This window comes from Paralichthys olivaceus, chromosome 2 (assembly GCF_024713975.1).
Source record: "Paralichthys olivaceus isolate ysfri-2021 chromosome 2, ASM2471397v2, whole genome shotgun sequence".
NCBI classification, from domain to species: Eukaryota; Metazoa; Chordata; class Actinopteri; order Pleuronectiformes; family Paralichthyidae; genus Paralichthys; species Paralichthys olivaceus.
The window spans coordinates 24,549,829-24,573,828 of NC_091094.1; the positions used below are offsets into that span (position 1 = coordinate 24,549,829).

Here is a 24,000-nt window from a genome sequence, read left to right on the forward strand (position 1 = left end):
CTAGCACAATAAGACAAAGGATGTTTTCAGGGAAAGTTTGAACCTATGTATGTGACATGAGGAGAGTAGTCACCCTAACCAAAGGCTCTAGGAATACTATACTGTGCTTTTCACGTTAAAAGTAATTGTAATAAAATGAATAAACTAAATAATTTCTCAAAGGGAGAGGGTTGACTTTATTTGCTGTGTTATAATTTTTTAAATGCCAGACCACTTCCTTCCTCTCTGTTTTCACTCCCTTATTTCAGCTTTATTGCAGCCACCAAAACATCAAGCCTCCCTCACGGTCATAGACGGGGGGGGGGGGGGGGTAAAACAGGTATCCGCTACAAAAGGTTACGGTATGAGACAATTACTCCTCCACTTCCACCTGTCTGCTTTAACATGGGTGAGAGTGCTGTGGTCACATTCCAATATGAGACAGTTGTGATAAGGATCTGAATTAGCTTTCACAGTCACTCAGGGAGCCGTCCTGATAACACATGCCTCACCAAATCAACCAGATGAAAATGGCCCTTTTCCTCCGTCTCTAGAGCTATTTGTACAACACGGCCCCGAATTACAGCAACGGGGGGGGGGCTATTGTTACACCGGTGGATGAGAGTGGCTTAGAATACCATATTGTGCACCCAGGCTGAGAACTGGCAGGAGAAATGAAAGTAGTTCTGATTAGAAATTCACTGATTTGACTCACCTTGGTGTCATTTAAGGAGAAAAACACACACATGTGCTTTTCCAGTGATGCTAGACACTCCACACTTTACACATTAGTTTCTCTCAAAGCTAGAATACCAGGGAGCCCACATCCTCGCCGTCGTCTTATCCAGAGGATTTCAGCATGCACAGCAGCAATATTATAATCCACCAGAGCTGCCTCACCGACAGTGAATGGGATGCTTTGTAGACACAGTGGCAGCACCCAGGGGGATTTTATTGGCCCATTTTCTGGTTCACAGCTGTTAGCACTACAACAAGATGAAACTCATCTGGATGTAAAAGCACAAACCGTCAATGAGTTCTCGAAGTTGTTTTTATTTTCTTCAACATCAATGTGTTACATGTCCACTGGAGACTATAGCCGTCTGTCTCTCATTATTTAAAATGGGAGCACATTGTGTGACGGGGCTGAGAGCAGAGTGAGTTTCTGATGCTCAGATCGCACGGCATTGGAAGTTGAAAAACATTTCAGTTTATAGACAGTACTAGAAAAAGGTTTTCTGTTGCTGTGTAGTAACAGCAGATTGTACAAATAGTTTTTTTGCTTGAGTTGTTTAACTTGAATAAAAAATAAAAAATAAATTTAGCAGTACCACTGACATGAAACTGACTTGCATTTCCCTCTCAGGTGTGATGGGTGAATATGAGCCAAAGATTGAAGTGCAGTTTCCAGAGGTTGTTCACGTCTCCAAAGGATCCACCATAAAGCTGGAATGCTTCGCTCTGGGAAAGTAAGTCCACTCTCACTCAGGCTCCACATGCTGATTCGCATTTAAAAGAAAAAATGTTAGAAGAAAAATGCTGGGATATTTTTTTCATGTGTTCCACTGCTTCGCCACAATCCTCATGTGTTTCAAGCCGGGCTGCACATCCCAGAAATTTCAGGGCACATTGTGTGGTGCAAGAGTCAGTTCGGATTTTGTAACACAGTGTTCTGAAGCCTGGAGCACAAGACGAGGTAACATGCCTAAAGTTTGAGTACTGTAGTCTTTTATTGAAAGATTCTAATTCACTAGAGAATGAAACCATTTTATTGCCTTTTCATCGCTATCTGTCTGTCCGGCTGATTGTCAGTCAACACGATTCAAAAACTATAAATATGATTTTCATGAAAATGTATCTTGATAAAAAAGCAGAAGTTTTTATTTTAATTTATGAGGTGAGATACAACATTAACTTTGATGGAGGTGTGCGCTCTCTGAGTGCCTCTCTACTCGTGCAAGTTATCAGCTCCTTGTCTTACACAGAAACTAACCCACAGGAATACAAAGCATGTGAGGGAGTCTTAATGTAATGTGATAATTAACTTGATGTATGCAGGGGTGGATTATATACAGTATATGCATGTGAACATGTCCATTTAAAGATTATACAGCTGGCTTAATTTATATTGGATAAACAGTCTATTATTTGTTCTACAATATCATGGCACTGTTTTGATCTCAGCCACACAACTGGGTTTTTATTTTATTTTGTGCATTTAGGGAGATGTGAGACATTCAATTCAAAAAGGTGTTGTTAGTAATATTATTGTTCATTATTGCTCATCAGTTGCGTAATGAAAATGAGATAAGTAAGCAATTTTAGTTGATTTAAAGGACAATCTTCATATACTTTGGTTTGGCATGTTTCACCATGAAAGTCTGTACATGTCTAGTTTATGTACAGAAATTTTGCTTTTTGTTTATTTCCATTCATTGTCTGACAAAAAATAATCAATGACAATAAACAAAATATTTTGAGTGTATTTCAGTTTGTTTAACTTCATTTACTGCACAAACTTGAATTTCGTCTAAAAAAAGCTGTGACTTCAGAGGTTTACACTTCTCTGTTCTCACAGCCCAGTGCCCTCTATAAACTGGAGGAGAGTGGACGGCGTACCGTTCCCCAGGAAAGTGGACATGAGGAAAGCCAGCGGTGTCTTGGAGATCCCATATTTCCAGCAGGAGGATGCAGGCACGTACGAATGTGTGGCCGAAAACTCCAGGGGAATGAACACGGTGAAAGGAAAGCTCTCTTTCTACGGTAGGTGATCCCGTCGTGCATAAATATTTGACCAGCGTGCACCACATCTGTCAGAGCTGCTCAGACTGAGAGGCAGAAAAAACCGACCCAACTGGTCCCATAAAGCCGTCAGTGGCGATCAGCGCGCGGCATACATGAGGAGGGAGGCTCGTTTTAACGGCACATCAAAATGATTAAAGGCTGTCAGCCATGATGCCTCTAATATTTTGATCCAGATTAAAAGAGTGATGCGGATGAGGCTGAGCCCTTGGATACGACCTTGTTGGTGAGCCACGTATTGGGTTCCACCAGATGGCATCATGATTGACATCCAACTTGACTTGAGATCAAAGCTGTTAAATGTACTATACATAGACCAGTGGCACATATGTTGAGGACATAATCTGCACAGCAGCATCTGGGTGGGCAGGATGCAGGATAGTAGATTGATGCATTATTGTTGATAGTGCCGTGGTTAGACTCTCACCGACGACTTCACATACTAATGGTTACGATCACCACTGGCTGGGATGTGCAGTCCATTTCATTCCAAAGTTCAAACCTCCACAATCAGAAAAAGGACTGTGCTCTTACAAAATGACCCAGTGCACATTTCAATAAGGTTTCTCTCCTGAATTTTGCAATTTACATCTTGATTTTTTACATTTCAGACAGAAATCCCTAACACTGATAAACGTGGAAATTGAATTTGTATTTACATTGCAGACATTTACAGTACACATCTGTGATAAAACAGAATTTCAATATACTTGGTGTGATGTTTTTGCAATTCAACAATTATTGCAAATTCTAAAATATTTGTTTGTCTTCAAGTTTAAGTGTAATGTAAGTTAGTTTGATCCTTTACACGTCTAAGAAAAGAAAAATCCTCTGTGTTTCCGCTCCATGACTGACTCCACATACAAAAATAACTATTTTCTGTATGATAATTTATGCTGACAAGATACACACATGTCCACTCTTTCAGCCCATATTACAGTGGGTGTGTGTGTGTACTGTGTTTGCCTTACATTTATTTGCTTTCTGCATTAATAATTCCAGACACTCAAGCAATAAGTAAATATCTTATATGGTTCATATATGATTTGTATATTTTAAAAAAACAGGATTTGCCCGTAATAGCATTCAAATTGATTGGATATATTTTGTTTGTACCAAGGATAGAGCTTGTGTACACTCTTCTATAACAATGTGATGCAGCTCCAGGAACACGTTGGGAAACAAAAGGTAACTCATGTTTTTTCCAGTAGACACTTGGCTGTAACTGGTGGTGTGGAGTCCTTGTTTGGTTGATATCTGACGACACAAGCATTATCTTTTGCATACATCGAAATGACTGCTGCAAATGAGTTAGTATGAAAATGAGAAAGATTCCAAGTATCTGAAAGCAATTTAAAAATATCGAGGCTTATATTATGAATTTAAGGCAGTATAAGTCTAAAACACTTACAGTAGAAATACTAAAATATGAATGAATCATATGGGAATTCATTGTTAAATTAAAATAATGTCAATCATTAATGCTTTATTAAAAGTATAGCCTGTTTGCTTATAGCTGTTCCTCCCACCTCTGCCAGTCTCCCTGTTCTTCTGTCGGATTTTCTCCCGTCGAGCCGTGCTGTGTCAGCTCTCACAAATAACTCATTTGGGGCATTTAACAATTTGTCATTATTTACAACAACCCTGGTAGCTCTTAGCTGAATTCACTATAACAGCCGAGGAGCACGCTGTGATCCACCAGTGCTTGATTTGTCCATTTGAGCTGCTGGTCCTCTCTCAGGTTTTATGTGTTATGTCACTTTCTCTCTCCTGCTGTCTGCAGCCAAGTGATAATAATCAGTAATCTTATTTTGAACTCCCTTTGAATTAAGCCTTTGAGACATTTGTCAGCAGTGTAAGCCAATGGGGGAATCGATAAGGGTATCTCTTGTACATGCAGGTGGGCGTCAGTGGAGAGAGAGCTGGGTTTTGTGTCAGGCAGGAAGAAATGAAGGTGTTAGTTCACAGTGGCAGTTTGCTTATTGTTGTATGTCAACTTTAATATACCTCGATGTAAGTTTTATATCAGTGTTTTAAAGAAGACTGTAGGAGCTGTATTTCAAATTTAAAATATGTGTTATTTTAAATTTCAGATTTTAGATATACTAATAAATATATTCATAAAACATTAAAAAGATTACCTGAAATGGGAATTCATTCACTGTGCTGAGGGCTTAGAATCACATTTGTGGTTATAGGCTAATATATATATTATCTCTTGATTTTAAAAAATTCATTTAGCCACCATCTCTCTCCCTAATTATTAATCTTTGTATTCAAGGCAGCCTCCTACTGCCTCCAATTTCTGACCACTGACAAAACCACTCGTTTTTACGACTTTAATGAATTGAAGCCAAAGACGAGTTGTTAAAGTCTCCATCCCTGAGAAGCTTTGAAAAGAAACGGCCACTCGCCGGCTTGTTGATGTTGATATTACTCAGACGGAGAGTAAATGCAGAGCTGTGACAGGTTAGTTTCCCTGTTGTATTCACATTTGTGTTTCTGCAGACTTACCGCTGCATTATCTCCCTGTGATTTCACTGATAAGGCAAATTCCCATCTTTGCTCTGCTTTAGCCACTTGACGTTTGGCCTGATTGTATGCGCGCTTGGCCCGGTGCAGGCAGAGATGGGCTGCCTACTTTAATTTGGTGAGCGCTGACTGAGAGTCGATAACGTTCGCAGCAGGTGAGGGATGGAGTGAGGGACCTTGAGAGGGGGGAGAAAAAAATAAAACAGCAAGAACAACAATGCAGTATTGAAAGGTGCTGTGGGTGGGGCAGCTCAGCCAGGCTCTGATGGAGGACTGCGATAGCATAAATGGATTTGATGCTAAATAACGGGTGATGCTTGAGTCCCCTCAAGCAACTTTCTGCCATCTATGCTAGCGGACTCCATGTACAAACCACTGATTGTATATAAAGATGGACGAGGCATCTCTACTATCCAGACATGAAGTCAAAATTTCCCTGATACGAACGCTGCCATCTTGCACAAGTGGAGCCGGAGTCTGTGCAGTAACAATTGGGGGATGGATCCGCTTAAGCGAGGTCCTGTCGATACGTGAGCTCGACCAATCAGTCAGTGTCAGCTGTCAATCATGACATTTCACCCCATATTTTAGCATCAAATAACCAATTAAAAAAAAGAAACGTTACCAAAGTGAGGAACATTTGGACAAACATCAATGAGATAACAAATGACAGAAACCATTTCTTTGAAAATTGTATTTGACGTGTTTACAATGGCTGACATTGATTAGATGTAGTCTTGCACACAGAGCTGTCTCCCCTGTTTTGGCACATCTGCTATAATTCTGCAATATGGAAAAAAATGCTCCTGCATCTTATTATTTCTTTAACAAAGCACAGGATGAAGCAGCAGTGCCCCTGAAAGATAGTGTGAAACATGTGCACGTGAGGATCCCCATAAAAAAAAAAAAAGTATTTCAAATGTGTGAATGCTTGATCTGAATCTTCATTTAAAAATAGTTGCATTGTCCAGCAGGCTGGTTGCAGGATTAGAAGATGCTACCTGCAATAGGTGAACAATGGCAATGATGCTGCATCATACATGAGACCATAAATGTCTCCTCTCTTCAGCCGTATAAATAACTGATATTTTTTTAGCTTTTTTAAAACTAAGGACAATTTAAGTGTCGTAAATATTTATGTAAATATTTGTTTTTTTACATATTCAACAGATAGATATTGAATCTGTTGTGAAAGATCATTTTCACTGTCTATTTTTGCTAGAAAGTAGGTGAGACCCTGACTCTATGAGAGCAGCTCACATGCCTGAGACGTGTCTCATGCAGGCAGTGTATGTATGCAAGCAACACATGCTGCTCTCACATCCGGTGTGGCACTTAGAGGCCTGTAGTAGGACACATGATCCACTGTGCAGGTCTCTGACATAAATACACAAAAGCACACAGAATCCCAGCTCATCCACCTCGGCTACATGCTGAAGTAACAATGCAAACAGTTTCAGTGTAGGGATACATTCGCAGATATACTGAAATTCTCATTGTGAGGAATACTGTATACCAGAAGCCAATTAGAGTAGGATTGTACTTTTCCTGCAAGGCCTCCACAAAGGTCAGTCCTTGAGAGTGGCATTAGGTGAGCTCTGTGGAATGGAAAAGTGCAGTCAGCTATTACTCTTGTCCTGCAACTGGCCTTGTGTGATATAGGATGATAGTAGCTTGACCTACACATCATCCAGAGTGTACAGAGCATTACGCAGACAGAGCTTTGCGCATCCAGTTTTATGTTCCACTTCTTCTTTGGCTTCATCATTAACTAGCCTTGAGTTACTTACGTGGCAAAGCAAGAATCAATTCTGCCCCTGTGTAATTATACCATCATTTACTCAGATTGTATTGAGGGGAGAATTTTATTGCACCAGAAGCCAACCTAAAGTATATGAATATGGTTTTCATCATTTTTGTTTCTACGGAGAAACTATGAAAACAGATCAAAACAATAAATGTGGTATTCAAAGCCCTGATACTAAAACTAAATTAGGTATTAAACACACTGACTAACACGGGAAAAGCAACTTAATGTGTGAATGAATCACATTGTATACTGTTTGCTTCTCTTTACAGAGACCTGATAGTTCATGTTAAATTCAATTTTCCTTCACTGCATTGTCTCTGATTGGAGTTCAATTGAATCTTTGAGAATGTTGGAAATAAAATAACTTTATTTTAAAGTGAAAAACAAGCAGAGGAGATGGTAAACAGTACATCCTGTTAGGATGCATGCACACCAGAAAGTCAGCAGGAGCTTTTCTCAAAATGTAAAACAAAGTGCACACACACACTTTCTGAACGTCTAGTCTTCAACCAAACCTCTGAAATTTTGAATCGTTTGGTACAAAATATACTTCAGTTCAATTTTATTTATATAGCGCCACATCATAATATACATTATCTCAAGGCACTTTACATAGAAGGTCATGATAATGTGTGTAGTGGCATGGGACCTTGTTAGGGTGTCTCAGACCATGGTGATATTGCAGTCTCTTGGGGTTCTAAGAAAATGATTGTTGTTGTGAACTAACATATAAAATAACATATAAGATATATACACGTTTTCTCACATTTATGTTCAGTGTGCTTCATAACATCATGTATTGCATACACCCTGGTGTAAAGTCTTTCAACCCTGAAGGCCGATATCCATTCCCATATAAACCAAAGCCAGAGGTTTTGGCCACTGGAAATGGGGCTTTAATCAGCGGTTTTTGGGCCCCTCCTGTCAGTTTAGGAAACATCGTGCTCACAAGGCTGTTTCTGCAGTTAGCAAAGACAAATAAATACTAAGTAATAACTCAAATAAATATTGTAGCCACTTCATCTCTTTTATCTGGATTCTAAAAGAAGCTGCACAGTCAAAAAATGATTTTAAATGATTTTTTGTAACACTGAAAATTATACTTTTTGCTAATTTCTCATGTCCTTACAGCCGTCTTGTTTTGTCTTTACTCTCTCATTCACTTACACTTTTGTTTTATGTTTCCAGCCCCCCCTCATCTCATTGAAAAACCTGAAGATGTGCAGAAGCTCATTGATGACTCGCTGGTGTGGGAGTGTAAAGCCACAGGGAAGCCGAAGCCTTCTTACAGGTGGATGAAAAATGGAGAGAACCTGGATTCCGCCGAGGTGAGACCGGTCAAGCACATGCATGTCTTTTAAACTGAAGATACAGTTCAGCTTCCACGGTGAGACATGCGTCAGCAGCTCTGGCCCAGATCTGCTTGTATACTGTGCTGCTGCTGCCGCCTTTGAAGGGAGAATGTGAACAACCATGTACTCCATTTACAGAGCTTTATTGTGCTGCTTGTTCAAGCTTTACTGACTAATTACCGCACATTATCGTCTTCTTCATTACAACACAGTGCCTCCTGCAGTGCAATACATTATAATGTTCAATTCGGCAGAGCAACATTTATTTTAAAGGAATCCGAGTGTGTCTGCTGCGGTAACAGACTGAACTGTAAACGGGTTGAGTATTTCATGGTAGACTGGAAAGCACAGTGATGTAAGAGCTACGCTAATCTTGTGTTAAATCTCTCATCGCCGAGTGCCGTTATTAATCCTGTGCCACCAGGAAGGAAAAAGTGAGATTCTCTATAAAAACACTGGGCATCCTGCTTCTGTTGAAGCTCCCTGTGCCCTCTGAATCTTCAATATGTCATGAGTCTTTGATGCCTCCAAACACCCGACTTCTAACTTCAGCTGAACCCTGCTCTGCTCTAGTCCCTCATTTTAATGGATTATTATTTTGGATGCTTTCGCCAGGTTGTTGTGGAGAAGATTGATCGGACACTCAGGCACAGCTTGCACCTGATAAATAAATAGGCTTTATGTTAATTTGCTTCATTATGCAAAATAGGCGACAAAGACACGAGGGGTTATCGATCAGTCCTTGAAATACATGTCGTCGGAATGAGCCCAGTCTGTTGTTATATTAGTGGAAGCAAGACTCTGCACAACAACAACAAATACAAATGAAAATAAGCAGATTCGGCTCGGTATCAGGGAGGAAATGTAGAGGTATGACTCTTGACTTTCTTGTGCACTAAACAAGACAACCCATCTGTAAACAGGAAGTTTTTATTAATGACATTAAATACTGAAGGCAGATTTTACTTCCACCCATTATGAAATGTATGTAAGTGCTAGTGCCTTAAAAATAATCCTGCAAAAACACCTCACCACACTCAGCCCTCTAGATTCATTGTTTGATTTATCATTACTGTGACTGTGTTGATTTTTTTGTGTAGCAGATTTCCCCTTAAGATAGACATAATGAATGGATATATTCAGGGTGCTTGGGTGAATGGATTAATCAGCGAAGGTGTTGCATTGTCTCAAATGCCACCATTAACCACAGTGGCTTAATGAGTGGAAGAGGGAAAGGTCAGTGATGTAAGGAGCAGTGGGGAGAGGATGCACCATTTGTTGTTATTTATTACAGTGAATCAATTGAGACCTTTCTGAAATCGCAGTGGCGTGAAACGTATTCTTGCCCACAGTTTTCTAACTTTGAGCAACATGACTGAAGTCTCTAGAAACAAATCTGTCACTGCTTATAAATGCTTTTCTGTAAACAGTTCTACTTGGACCTTTTTTGCTTCCTCCCAGCACCTGTACCGTAACACCTCAAATTCACAAGCATCTCATTTTAAGCAGAGACTGGCTTGTCCAGTTGTTCACCTGGCAAATGACGCCTCACATACATCCATGGCTTGACTGCAGTAACTCTGCTTTCTTCGTTGTCAACATGTTTATTATTAAGTGTCAGTGGCCAACTCTCAAAAATCTGATCAAGCCTCTTAGGGCTTCACAATCTGTACAGGGTGCGACTTCCTCTGTCCTTAACCGTCGACTAGATCAGGAAAAACTACCAAAAACACCTATTAGCAGTGCAAAAATGAATTACGTGAGAACTTTAAATCTGACTTTAGCGTCACTGGACGGACAGTGAGCGTGCTGCTGTGTGACTGTTGTCTGAGTCAGACCTCTCAGATTAAAAGACTCATGACGATGCTTTTTGCCACGACTCTTGTCAGAATAACAATGGTTTATTGGAATGCTTTATTTCTCATGGCTGCTCTCATCTTCTCTCTGCTATTTTATTGACAATAGCTTCAGGATTAAGTGTCTGTGCAATTCAAGACAAACTCTAGCATGAAACAGGATTTAGTCCATTTAAAGGCGAACAGGACCACCATACTAATTACTTACTCTAGTGTACTTGAACTGAGTTTATCTCCGGAAGGACTCTAGCGTCAGAGCCATTTTTCAGTTTAAGGAATGAATGATGTAATTTAAGTGACGTTTGCTACTTTCCGATGAGACGAGGGGAGCTGGTTTAAATTTCCTGCCTTCCCCAATAATTCAAGCTCAAGTGGAGCAAACAGGCTGAGCTTCTGTTCTGTCTGTTGCAAAGCTGAGTTCATGTAGTTTTTTCATAGTCAGCTGTAATCAATCACATTTCTATCAATTTCTTTCACAGTTCTACGAGCACCAATAATTACTTGTTGTTTTTTTCAGCCTGAGACTTTGCTTTCATTCTTAATGCGATCAAACTTTCGAGATTAGAAAAATCCAGTTGATGATATTTTCTGTTGCATCTTTGTATTTGAAGAGCAGAACTAATATGATTATTTTTCCTCCTTTTTCTCTTTAAAGCCACAGTAGTGGATTGATGTTGTTATGCCGCTGCATTATAATATGTCTCTTGTTTAAATTTTACAGCTGTTTGGCTTCGTCCTCACAAAGGCTTCCAGTAATTAGTATTTCTGAGGAGCGACGCTGCAGACAGCAATCAAATTCAAGACGCCCACTTTTATAAAACCAAAGAAGAAGTCTCCTTCGTGCCATCCATTCTTTTACATGCTTTTCTCAGTTTCATATCAAATGAATCAAACCAGTGTTGTTGGGGAATGACATTGCCAATCATTTCCATTCAGCATAAGGCGTGCAGATGGTCCCCCCAGGTCCCTGCATGAAAAACTGCTGATTTGAGTGGAACGTCATGCTTAATTAATAGCAGCCGTAAACAGGAGCGCTTCCCATGTGCAGACTGATGTACGCCACCATTTGCCATCCTTGCCAGCAGGGATATTCGTCCCCGCACATCCACGGCTTCCAAGCATTATGGAAATTCTGGCACAACCTGCTCAAACACAGGATTAGTTTGTGATCTTTCACTGAGGACAGTCTCTCTTTTCATGCGACTCTACCTTAATCCCCCCGTGACTGGAGTTCAGGCCGCTGAGACGCCCCCTTGGAAATGGGCTCTAATGACATTACGGGCGAGCCTGAGGAAAACACAGAAGATGAAGGGCACAAGGTGGTAGAACCTGACACAGCTGCACAGAGATGTATGAAAACTGCTCAAGGATTTAATACCATGGTGACAGAGTTGAGTGAGAAGCCAAGCTCAGAGAGATAAACATATAGTGAGGATTAAATGAGCAACTCATGCACTGATCCAACTGGGTTTTTGAGTTCATCAGGCCCAGCCGTCCTTAAATAGATCTTAATTTGATGGCTCAGTGACGAGCAAGTTTTCCCACGCAGGCAGGCACAAAAAAAAGAGGTGGTACAGCATGACCATGTACACAGCATTTAGTATGTATAGGGCATACCTATCAGAAAAGCAATTTTCACAATGCAGTACACCTCAGATGTTACGATATTCCTTATCCCCTCCTCCTGCTGAAGGGGAAACAGGCCCTGTGGTGCAGTTAGAGATATAAATAGGGCATGGTTTTATTTCACTCTCATAAACATGCAGATTGATTAGGGTCATTTTCTGCTAGCCTGCCTCCATCCACCCAAGCCTTTCCCTCCATTAGTGATGAAAACCTAGATTTATTGCCACGTCTGTCACTTGCAGACCATGATTCACTTGCCCACTGACCGGCTGTTTTTATGTAGATGAGCGCTGGGAATAAGGCGTATTAAGGGCATGTGTCCCTGTGTCCACAGGAGCGCATACAGGTCGCCAATGGGGCATTGACAATCAGCCGCCTGACCCTGTCCGACACGGGAATGTACCAGTGTGTGGCTGGGAACAAGCACGGCGAGGTCTTCTCCAACACAGAGCTACGAGTTATAGGTAAGGCACCGGCTATAAATGGTAAATGGTCTGTATTTGTTTTTATTCTCTTGTTGTGATGACCACTCAAAGTGCGTCCCAGTACAGTTTTACCATTCACTCATTCACTCACACATTCATACAGTGCATCTTTGTGCAGCACTTTCTCTAGCACACATCAGTCACACACTGCTGGCATAGCTGTCAGGGCCAATTCAGTATCTTGCCCAAGGACACTTCGGCACACCGAACGATGGACTGTGATCGAACCGCTCCACATCCTGAGCCACAGCTGCCCTGGTGGGCGCACGTGTCTGTGTGCACGCGTTTGTCAGTTTTTGTTTTCAAGTTTCCTCCGTCTTCCTCCTCTGCTCAGCAGTGGCAGATGACCTCCGGCCCCTCTGTTATTGGCCACTAATTGAAAGGCATTAATTATAAGAGGAATGCGTCCGGCTGACAGTGATGTATGCCAGAGCGGCTCCGTTCACCAGCCTCACCCATCTGCCCTGTCAAGCCTGTCACTCTCCACTCGGGGCTGGCAGCAGCTCTCAATGTTCAACCTCCAATACGTCTCATCCTGATCAGTCTAAGTGCGACTGAGGGAACCGAGAACGCCGACTCAGGGGGGGTTAACGTCAGGTTACTGAATCAGACGCTTTCATTTTTTTAAAAGGCCGTATATTTTTCTCGAGTGGCTTCCAGTCAGGGAAAGTTATTACTTTGGAATAATCATTTGGTGAAACCCTAAAGAACAAAATATTACTGTCTCTGCTGTGAAAATAAATCAAAGAATCACACGAAGTCTAACTGAGAATAATAATAAGTTACACCGATCTCCACATCAACTGCAGGTGTTACTATTAAGATTCCTCATTACTCATTTAATTCAGATTGCAAATAATGTAATCTGGTTTCTTTTAATTATCCATGGCGATAGACAGTGTACAGTATTTACGATCCTATTTTGAAGTTTTAACATTTGGAAAATGAGATAAATTGGATATCAGATAAATAATCAGAGAGGAATTAGTTAATTTTTGAGGTTAGGAGATGTGAGGCTTTTACAAATGCTGGCTTTAATATGCTCTTCTCGTCTCAGCCGTTGCCCCAGATTTCTCTCACAATCAACTGAGGAGCCAGACGCTGGTGAAGGTAGGAGGAGATGTGCTCATCGAGTGCAGGCCGAAGATGTCTCCTTGGGGTGTGATCTCTTGGCGGAAGGGCAGCGAACCACTCCGAGAAAATAACAGGTATCGCATTTTATACATTTTGTTCTGCTCTCTGCCACACTGTGAGGACCGTAGGACTTTTACCTGCATGTGCTCTGATTGCTTTGAGCCACGTACAGATCCCTTGAGGTCGTGTTCAGGTGTGGTAATACAGGCACGTCTTAATGCTGAGCCACACATGCTCTTTCCAGATGCAGCATCTTGACAAATACTGACAGATACATCTGAGTATCAGGGCCATGTTTAAGAAAAAACAAGTCTCAGATTTCGAGAATAAAGTGGTAATATGTCAAGGGAAAAAGTCATACAATTGAGAGAATGAATTCATAACTTAATGCTATGTGTCACTTTACAGAGAGAATATCAGAACATTATACTTTATATACTTAAAGTCTCACAAATAACATGATACTTGATATTTAGGTTCATCAACATCATATTATCATAAGTATCAGGACATATTGTGTAAGAATCAGAGTCTATTCTGGAGAAAGAATAACAGACTTGGAGGAAATTATTGGCAGGTCTGATTACATCTGTGTGAAGTTTCCTAATTTTGAAACTTGGTTTCAAAATTAGATTGGTTCAAGATTTTACATCCAGAAGAAGTGAAACCCTGGTGAGAATGTTTTGGGCTTACTCATTTTTTGTCTCATAAATTACAATTTTTTTTCTCGTAAAATTACGACTTTATTCTCATAATATTACAATCTCCTCTTAATTCAGATGTGTTTTCTTCAACATGGCCCCAAATACTGCATCATAGAAAACAGACCCGAAGCAGCCCAGTAGTACGATTTCTTTTTCTAATTCATCTCTGCTGCAAAATAAATGTTGCACAAGGAGCCATTGTTTTGTCGCCCCATCAGTTTCACCCTATGTCTAGACTTTCAGAATATCTTTCAGTATATTGAATTTGTACGAGATGATCAATTATATTCCTATTCTATAGTTAGAAGTATGAACACAGTGTATTAAGGTTCAACCGAAGGCCTCAGCTAATGCCATGTTTTTTCTGTTCATTCGGAGAGAGATTTTCATAATAAAGCCCTCAGATTATGTGAGAACACTTACAGAACAGCAGAGAAGAAAGGCAGCATGGAGTCAAACTGAGTAATGGTTAATGGGGTTTGCCATGTTTTACCTCCTGCTGTTTAGTGGTGGCCAAAGAGACTCAATCCAAAGTTCTAATGAAGTAGTTTTTAAAGGCTCCGGAAATTAAATTCAGTCAGACAATTCACATTCCAATGTTTATTGCAGCAGTAGAACAGGTTTGTGTTTAGCGTTTAGGCTCAGACTTAATCACTCCCCCTGATATGATTACATAGATATGATGGGAGTGATGATCTAATATTTGTAACCCCTCCATCGGAGCCTACAGGTGGATGCTGGGGTGGTGGAGGGGCCGAAGCAACTGGTATCCATACTGCAGCAGCAGTGCAGACAAAGGGGGTTATGGGAGAGTTCTCTCTGCTTAAATAAGCTGCCTAATAATGTGGGTGTGTATTATTGATGGTTGTGGAGAGTGAGGTACGTCACGTGATGTGTGTCACATGACGTCGCATCCACTAATTCAACTTCTGACACAAGTTTTTGAGGAACAATCTTATCGTCCTGCTACGTTTGAGTCCTGAGATAAGAGACGTGCACATGTGGGAACTTTTGTCAGTGATTGTGTGTGTCTGTCTGTGCGTGTGAAGACCGGCCCAGTGGCCTGGCTGCAGACAGGGGTCAGCCATCGGGTGTCACCACTCTAGCATGACTCGGCTCTAGCAGGCCTGTGTGCACAGTGTCTTGCCAGGCTTTGCATATATACAAAGCAGTGTTGTTGCTTGTCAAACAAAGTGGCGGGGGAATTTGCATAGTGGTTTCGCTGCTGGTGCCCTTCACTCGCCCTGCGTCGCTCCCTCTCACACTTTTTTCAACCTCACCGTGCCCTGAGCATTTTGACCCTGTTGTTTTGAATTCAAAGTTCAGATGGATTTCACATTTGTCTCTACGTCCTTCTTGATGAATGAAATGGCAGCGTCTTTACAGATGTGGACACTTTGTGGAGCTTTGTTTCCCTGAAGTTCTGTCAGTGCCACAGTCTATGGTCAGTGCATGTACTTGTCCTGCAGTGTTCTCACTCAATTATAAATCAAATTATGACCAACTGCTTTGACAAATAATGAGTGATTCAGGAATCAAATCGTTTGACTCTTACACACAACTGACTTGAAAATTAAATCATGGAATAAATGTTTTTAGCTGGAACTTGACTGTTTTGATTATGATCAATTAGTAGATGGATTTCTTTATCTTGGTGGTTGTCAAAGTCTGTTTGAAGTTCAGAAATATGTTAAAATGCTTCTATTTGATCTAAATAAATGATGTTTGGCTCTGACCATCTGTGCTGCTTCTCTAAAAGTAAGAAGAAAGAGAATCTTTTTTTTTGTTTTGCCGTGATGCTGGAATGCACTGCCAGTTACTAAGTGGAGTGACTGTTTCTATAGCTTGAAAACACACAGCAGATCCTTTAAATGTGCTTATTACAGCTCCCCCCTCTTTATTATTCTCTCCCTTTGTCCTCTCCTCTGAGACATCGGCACATACACCCCCGCGTTGCAGGCCACACAATAAAAATGTTCAGCATCTGTTGTGGACATCATTAGAACAGTTGTCTGTAAATGGCCGCCCTATAATAGCCTTCGTGCCTGTAGTTCAACGAGAGTGAATCGTCTCATCCTGCTGAAACCATAAGACTTCACGGAATGATGGAACAAATAACATCCTGGTTTCACACATCGACTGTGTTCAGCACAAGAGTCACATTTCTTGCTTGTTCATTTGTATTAATGTTTTTTAAAAACATATATGAAGTCCAGAGACATTACAGCATTTGTATGCGTGTACGCGGTGTGGATGCATGCATGTCTGAGCATGTCTGTTTGGTTACACACCTGTACGGAAAGGTGTAAATTCATAGGAGGTAGCTGTGAACTCCTCTTGTTGAAGATTAATTGCCTTAATTGCGTTAGCACTCCACAGTGGCTTCAGCAGAAAGGGAACTAGTGTCACCAGCTGTGTAATCCATCTTCATAGCAGCAGCCCCCGTTTTTTTTTTTTTTCCTGCAGGAGGCCAGTGGAGGGAGGGGATGTCTTATCTACCCCAGACAACCCTGCAGGGACGAGGTTTAGATGACATCAGCTGGAACAAAGCAGCTGAGAGCGCAGAGCAGAGCAGGTCTTGCTGATGAGAGTGTAAGAGTGCCGTGCCAGCCAGGGAGAGCAGCCTGAAAAAATAAAACACGCCATTTCAATATGTCACTGGCACAAAGAAATCAAGTTTGTTAGGCCGCTCACGCCAGACTACTCAATCAACTGTCCTCTCATGAGCCGCCACGGGATATGCTGACGTCCCGATGTTGTTCCCTCCTCACTCAAATGCTCAAGACCTTAAGTATTTATCTCGATCGGCTTTGGCAGTCACGCAAATATTTGCGCTGGATCTCTTCAATCCCTTGAAGAAGGTGTTTGGGTGTGGCTGCGACAAATCCCCCACTCTCTTGTTTTCAGGCGCTCTGATGCTGCAGTGTGTTTCCTCAATTGCACAGCGGATACATGTTGCTTTGTCGTTTGTTTTGGTGCATACTGTAGTATAAAAAAAACAAGAGGGTATAATGCTTTAGTTTTATTTTGTTGATGACAGTCACAAGTTCAGCATGCCCCAGGTATCCATGACAATTCCTTTCAGTAAGCACAATCTTAAAGGTCACACACCCAGAATAAATGAATTCTAAAAATGCTAAAATGTGTGACTTTTTTCTCCCTGGGTTATGCATCATATTTTTCAAATAAGGTGTTTAGAATGGGCGAAATTATGAAGCCTGCTGTTGGCTGGATTCCTGGGGAGGCAGAATCGAGTCCTTTATGTTTATTATAATTGCTGAGAGGAGACTGTACTCCAAGAACAAAATGTACCTGGCAAACTGCTGCCCAGTCAAAATGCCATTTGGGCTCATGCTGTGTGGCTAAGTGCATAACACGAACGTACAATCTATTTGAAATGTGTTCTGATGTATTGATTTTATTCATTGAACATCCCAAATATGCTAACTAATTGAAAATAATTGCTTTATACTTTATAGTATTCTAATCCAACAAAGGGCATTTCCGATTCATTATTAAATCATAAATAACCAATGGCCAGCTGTAAGCTCTTTCACTGTTAACATTATATATGAGGCGGTTCCAGATCTGAATGTGGACACCCAACCCAAGCGGGCCAGGTCAGGCCAGGTTCAGACAAAAAAGTTGTTCAGTCAGACAACTCACATTCAACCATTTATAGCGGTGGTAGAACATAGTTTGTGTTCGGAGTCTAGGCTCCAACTCAGTTTTTCCCCCGATATGATTACACAGATATGATGGGCAAAGGGGCTGATGGGAAATTACTCTCTGCTTAAATAGGCTGCCTAATAAGGTGGGTGTGTATAATAGATGATTGTGGAGAATGAGGTATGAATGAGTTGGCTGCCTGAACTAGCTCGCAGGGTTCGCTCCCTTTGCGACATTCAGCTTTGAGTCGAGTTCGGTCATGCTGGCAGGGCTATCTACTTCATTTTTCACCCTGCTCGTGCCTGTAATCAGCAAAAGTGTAGGGCTCTGTTTGGATTCTGACACAAGACACAATGCCCGTCAGGTTCTGGTCAGGCTGAGTTAGTTTTCTCTCAGCCTTGGTTGCTTTCAGACAATCTGTCCCGGGTCAGCATCACACAGAAAACTACTAGATAATATTATCAGATCTTTTTACGTCGGGTCTCAAATGGCTGTATGGAAACAGAAACATGTTTTATGTGTGTTCTGCATCTCTGGCTGTGGAATGACTCAAAGTTTAATGATTTGCTCTTCTTAATAATTCTAAAATCCAGAAGAATTTACTATTTTTAAGTGGCCTGGTTACAAGGCTGATTTTTACTTTTCTAAATGCTTTGTGCTTTTATTTGTCGTGCTGCATTTCTTTGCCAGGTCTCTCCCCAAAAAGTGAATGGAACTTCTCCGGTTAAACAAAGGTCAGATAAAACAAACATCCTTCAACTAACAATGATTGAATTTGTGACTTTCAGAAACTTTAAAATACCTGCATTTTGTTCCTAACTTGTACAGCAGCCTTGGGTACATTGAATCGATATGAATTCAAGATATTATTATTAGTATAGATGTGGATTACTGTTTTTTTATTAATGTCTTTTAGCAGGTGATTTATAAACAATGCGAATACACATATTTCCTATTCCTCCGCTGATTTGAAGGCAGAAACTACTAACCCACTGAAATAGGGAACTGTGTGAAACGCTGCACCGGTGTTAGCTATAGAAGTCATTGTGCACTTGGGAGTGTAACTGTTTGAGTGACATCTTTGAACAAGCTGAGTACAGGAGGCTTGTTGCCAAGGTAACATCTGTTCACCTCCTTTTTTTACCCCAGATGAGCCGTTTCAAAACAACCCACAGCACATGGAGGAGAAACATAGAGGAAGAGTAGTGTAAAACTGTTGTTCAGACAATGTAAATTAATACATTTAGCTCCTCTTTGATTTTAATTTAGAAGAGAGCTGCAGCTCTGTGCTGATTGGTGTGTGATTCTTACTGAAAATATGAAGATATATATAGGAAGGTAGAAATTATCGATTTGAAGTGAAGAAGGTAGAGTTACATATTGTATTACCTTTTTTCATTAAGCACTCACAGCGACCATCCTAACACACTGCAAAAATAGTCTTCATTGTTTGGGTGGGTAGTGAAATGATAAGATAGAAATTATCATCCTGTAGGAAAACACTTCACTTCTTCAGTGTTTTTTAGACTCTAATTCAACTAACATGGCAGATAGCATCACTTCTTCTCAGTGTGTTGGATTTCTTTCTCCAGCTGATAAGTTTACTCTTATAAATCTTGGTTTCATTTTGATCAAGCTGTGCATTTCAAGCAACACATCAAATACTTAACCAGTTCTTATCTGTCCCATAAAAAACAGTGTAAAACCGAAGGCAGTTGTATTACAACCTGAGCTGGAGATGATCATTTATACTTTTATATCATCCAGACTCAACCACTCAGCTTCCTCTTCACCTGCCTCACCTGGTCGTCTCTGGAGTGTCGAGAACACTGACACCATGATCCTGCACGATGACCCCACATCTCACCTATCCTATAATCTTTACATTGGATTCCATTTATATTGAGGATTTTAAAATCCATTCCAACCTATAGAGCACTCCATGGTTCTCCATACTCCGGCTGCTGGTGCCAGCAGGTCACTATAGGTCCACCGACCTGGGCTTTCTAGTAGTCCCTCACTTAATTCAAAACAAAATGGAACACTCCTCCTATGGACATAAGATCTGCCGTCTCTGAGGACAACTTTAAAAAGTAATTTGTTCAAACTGGAAAAAGTGTAGTCTTTAAACTGTCTGGTTTTGCAACTGTATGTCTGTTTTATTATGTGGTTCTTGGTGATTCAATTGTACTTTCATGTAGCATTATTAAGTTGTGTGAATGAGATTAATAACTTGTGGCCACATTTTAGTTTTGCATGGCCATAATAAACGAATCTGTTCTTTACTGATAACACAAAGAAGCCTTGGATGGGATGTGACATTTTTCACACAATAGCCTCTATACAAAGCTTTAGTATTACAAACACTGTCTGCACTGACTCTGAGCAAGGCAACACTGTGGTGGAGACAAAGCTCAGTTGTGGTGTTGTCAGTAAAGAACAGATTCATATCATGGGGCCATGCAATGATATTTTTTCCCAAAATTTTACTCACCCTCTTCTGCTTACAGTTTGTGAAAACTAAAACAGTTTACACCACTATCTTCTGACCAGATGAGTGGATTTCTTTTGGTGTCACTGGTCAGAGTGGCTGCAGTTTGGACACAATGCTTCAAAAATGGTTTGGATGATAAAAGGTTTCCTGGTCAAAGTGTGTTAGTGGCAAGTTTTTAAGGGCAAGCATGAACATTAGAAATTATTCTAAAAGTAATTTGTTGAAACCATTTTTATGGTGTCATTTATTTGTTTTAGTGGTTTACTGATCTGGACCTATGAGGCTGCAACACAACTAAAGGTTTTGGTTATTTTTCCACTTCTAAGACTTTTGTGTTTCATTTGAAACTGAACAGTAGATTGATCGTATTTAATGAGGTAATTATGACAAGCACCTATTCTATCTATACTTGGTGCCTGTCAGTGTCCAAACAATTTGGACTGTGTCTTTGAGTTGCCAAGTAGGCCAATGTTATGGGCCCTTATAGAAGATGTCCCTGACTCTAAAGTGACCTCCCATTTTCAAGCACTTGTTTTTCAAAAAGCAGAAGAATTCCCTACGCCTGTTGCATTAGTCCAAAGAGTAGACAGTCCTTATCCTTGAAACCTTTTTTCTCATAAAAAGGTAAAACATGAAATACTTTAAAGGAGTGTAAATCAGTGGTTATATCAGTCTCATTACTTGCAGGCTCTAAGTCCATTTTTTCTTTTACACTGTGTTTTCAACTGTTGTTCTTTTTTTGAGTCTCTCCGTGTCATCTGCGACACTGATGATTCTTTACTGGTTGAGTGATGATTTGTCCTTGGCCTGTTCCTATAGTAAAGATGTCAGCCGATGATTTCCACTCATCAGCAATTCATTTCCTTCAAAACATGTCACAGGGGCTTTCAGAAACTGCTGCTGGTCAAAGTTGGCAACACTTTTAGGGCTGACCAATTCTGGAAGTCAAACTGTGACCAAACTTAAAATTGAAAATAAAAAATATGGTATAAGCTACAAAGAATACTTAATGCTATTATATGTGGGTATTAACCACAGTGTTACAGTGGTATACTATCCAGTTGGAAAAATGTTTAGAAAAAGTGAAAAATATCTGCAACATAATATCCAAAGAAGGTTTATGTTGGATATTTGATTTCCAGATTAACATAGAATTAATTGAGTCTTCATTTTATAGCATTTGTAAATCTACCTGAAACACAAATAAAGTGGAGACAAGGCTTAAAGACTTCAATCCAATCCTACCTGAAAAGTTGATGAAATAACAACAGCCAGTATTCTTTCAGCTTTATCTCTCATTGCAGGATGATTTCATGTTTTAATATGTCAAAATGACACTTACCCATGTCCTAAAGAAAACACTATCAGATCTCAAAATGGTCACATCCGTGCAACTTGACACACTAATTGGCCAATGGTTTCAAAATGGGCACAATTTACTTTCAAAAGCTTGTGAGGAATTGGCTCGATTGTCAGCCCCTGCTTCCTCCCGTTTTTCTTATTTCATCACTCATCATGAATTGAGCTCAGACGCACATTTTGAGGCCTCTTTAAATCTGCTTTTTACTTTTGCCAACCTATTGACACGGACATTGAAGTAGCGAGCGTGCCGTATGAATCAGTCAGCATGAGAAATTACCATCGCAGGATGTGGCCCTGACTCAGTTGCCTGGAGCACTTTCAAATAATCTGCTAGGTGTGTTTACAGCCTTAAGTGGTGTCTGTTAATATCGGAGCTGTAGGTGTGAGCTTAACACGACAGACGTTTGAGTGGCTCACAACAAGACGCAGGAGGCTTGCTCTATGTGCCGTGTATGTTGATAACTCCATTAGGCTATGCAGAGGGCAACACTTGCTGCCGCTGGATTGGCCAGATTCTGTGTGTAATCACGACCCACTGGTACAACTGTCCCTCTTGCATATTATATATGTCCCTCCTATGCTGGCAGAGCAAATAAGCATGGCTGTCACGTAAATGAAGAGATGTCTCACAGAGTGATCTCCATTTATAGGCCCATCTGCTCTGCCAGACACACTCCAGAAAGAATCAGTGTCAGGAGAACACCAAAAACTGCAGAGGAGGCACAGCAGCCAACTTTGCATTAATTTGCTTATCGCATATCTCCCTATCTTTCCATGATGCCTTTGTTCTGTTTCAAGGGGATTTTAATAAGAGGCTCGTCAAATGTCTCTGGGCTTTATTTTATGAGGACTTGGAATTAATAAGCTCTGTATGGAAACAGGTGTATTAATAAAGGTGGTGATTAAATGATCTGAGCGACCGGATGGTCCTGTGTTGCTATTTCACTCGCTTCATTCTTTGGCTGCATGCTGTTATACTTATTAAAAACATTGTTTATCACATGTAAATGTCACTTCACATTTTTCTCATCAGATCTCTACTTACCTCATTTGCCTCTAATTGAACATCTGCTTGTGAAGTGGAGCCCTGACTCTTTGCGGAGGTTAGTGTTGTGAGTGTGCAGTGCCAGGTCTGGATACTGAGAGCTAATGTGCCCAGAAGGGCTTATTTCATTACTTTGCCTTGAGGAAAGGTTTATGACCTGACAAGGCTGCTGTGGACAGCTGACTGGCGCTTTTCATTTTGTCTTTGCCTGCACCTCTCCACCCAGGCTGTTGCTTAAAGAAAAGCCACATGAAGGAGTCCCCCCTCGCCAGGAATGGGAGCAAACCGAGGATTAGCGCTTTGCTGATCCTGACAGCGGCAGACAACACACTGTTCAGAGGTGCCTACGAGCACACACGCGCATAGCAGATTAAACGTTGTATTTATGCAAACGTGTCTCAGAGTTAGAGCTGCTCAGTGGGGAGGGGTAAATCTCATTGGTTGCTTCAAACCTCAGTGGGCAGGGACCAAGTCCTACATTTGTTATGGAGGGAAGTTTGGGTAACAGCAAACTTGGTTAGAAATCAAAATAATAGTGTTTTAATGAGGACATTTTTTATTTTATTATTCATTTATGACTGTGGCATTCAGAATTGCCAACTTATGCCAAGTATGACTCATATGAACATGGCAGAGCAGCTATAACTAACTGGCTTACTCAGATGACCTAAAATGGTTTGATTATATCTGAGCAATATTCAAAAGTTTCATAACAGTAGCTTTTCTCCTTCCTTGCCCTTTTTCATGATGTGTCCAAGCCCCGGCTTTTTGTGCCCAGAATGTCACTTCACTTCAGATGAATATGAATCACTAGTTTGATATTTGTCGCTCTAAGCAGGGGATGTGGGGCTGCACCGTGTCTGACATGATGTGATCATCAGATAAATTTAGATTAGATAAACAACAAGCCCATCCGTGATTCACATTACACTCTGTGGAGTTTCAGGGATGCGTTATTGGTGTGCGCCTGTATTGGGCAATGGGAGATTGGCATTTATTTCACCTACCAAAATTCGATTTTACAATAAATTCTGGAAGTTTTTTTTCTATGGATAACATCAAAGATTTGTCAAAGAGGTTTTAGAAATTCAAGATGTGATGAGTCACAATGCCGTCTAAAGCCATGTTCAGATCTGCCATTAACATCCGT

The 24,000-nt window shown here is 40.7% G+C and overlaps 1 protein-coding gene across 2 annotated transcripts in view; it reads left to right on the forward strand.

Moving 5' to 3' along the window:
* Positions 1 to 24,000, forward strand: part of cntn4 (contactin 4) — a 156,968-nt gene that overhangs the window by 102,978 nt on the left and 29,990 nt on the right. For both annotated transcript variants that reach the window (XM_069512953.1, XM_020086371.2), the window contains exons 7-11: positions 1,346 to 1,448; positions 2,558 to 2,742; positions 8,312 to 8,451; positions 12,292 to 12,421; positions 13,500 to 13,650. In XM_069512953.1, coding sequence (XP_069369054.1) covers positions 1,346 to 1,448; positions 2,558 to 2,742; positions 8,312 to 8,451; positions 12,292 to 12,421; positions 13,500 to 13,650 — 709 coding nt within the window. The remainder of the gene's footprint in view (positions 1 to 1,345; positions 1,449 to 2,557; positions 2,743 to 8,311; positions 8,452 to 12,291; positions 12,422 to 13,499; positions 13,651 to 24,000) is intronic.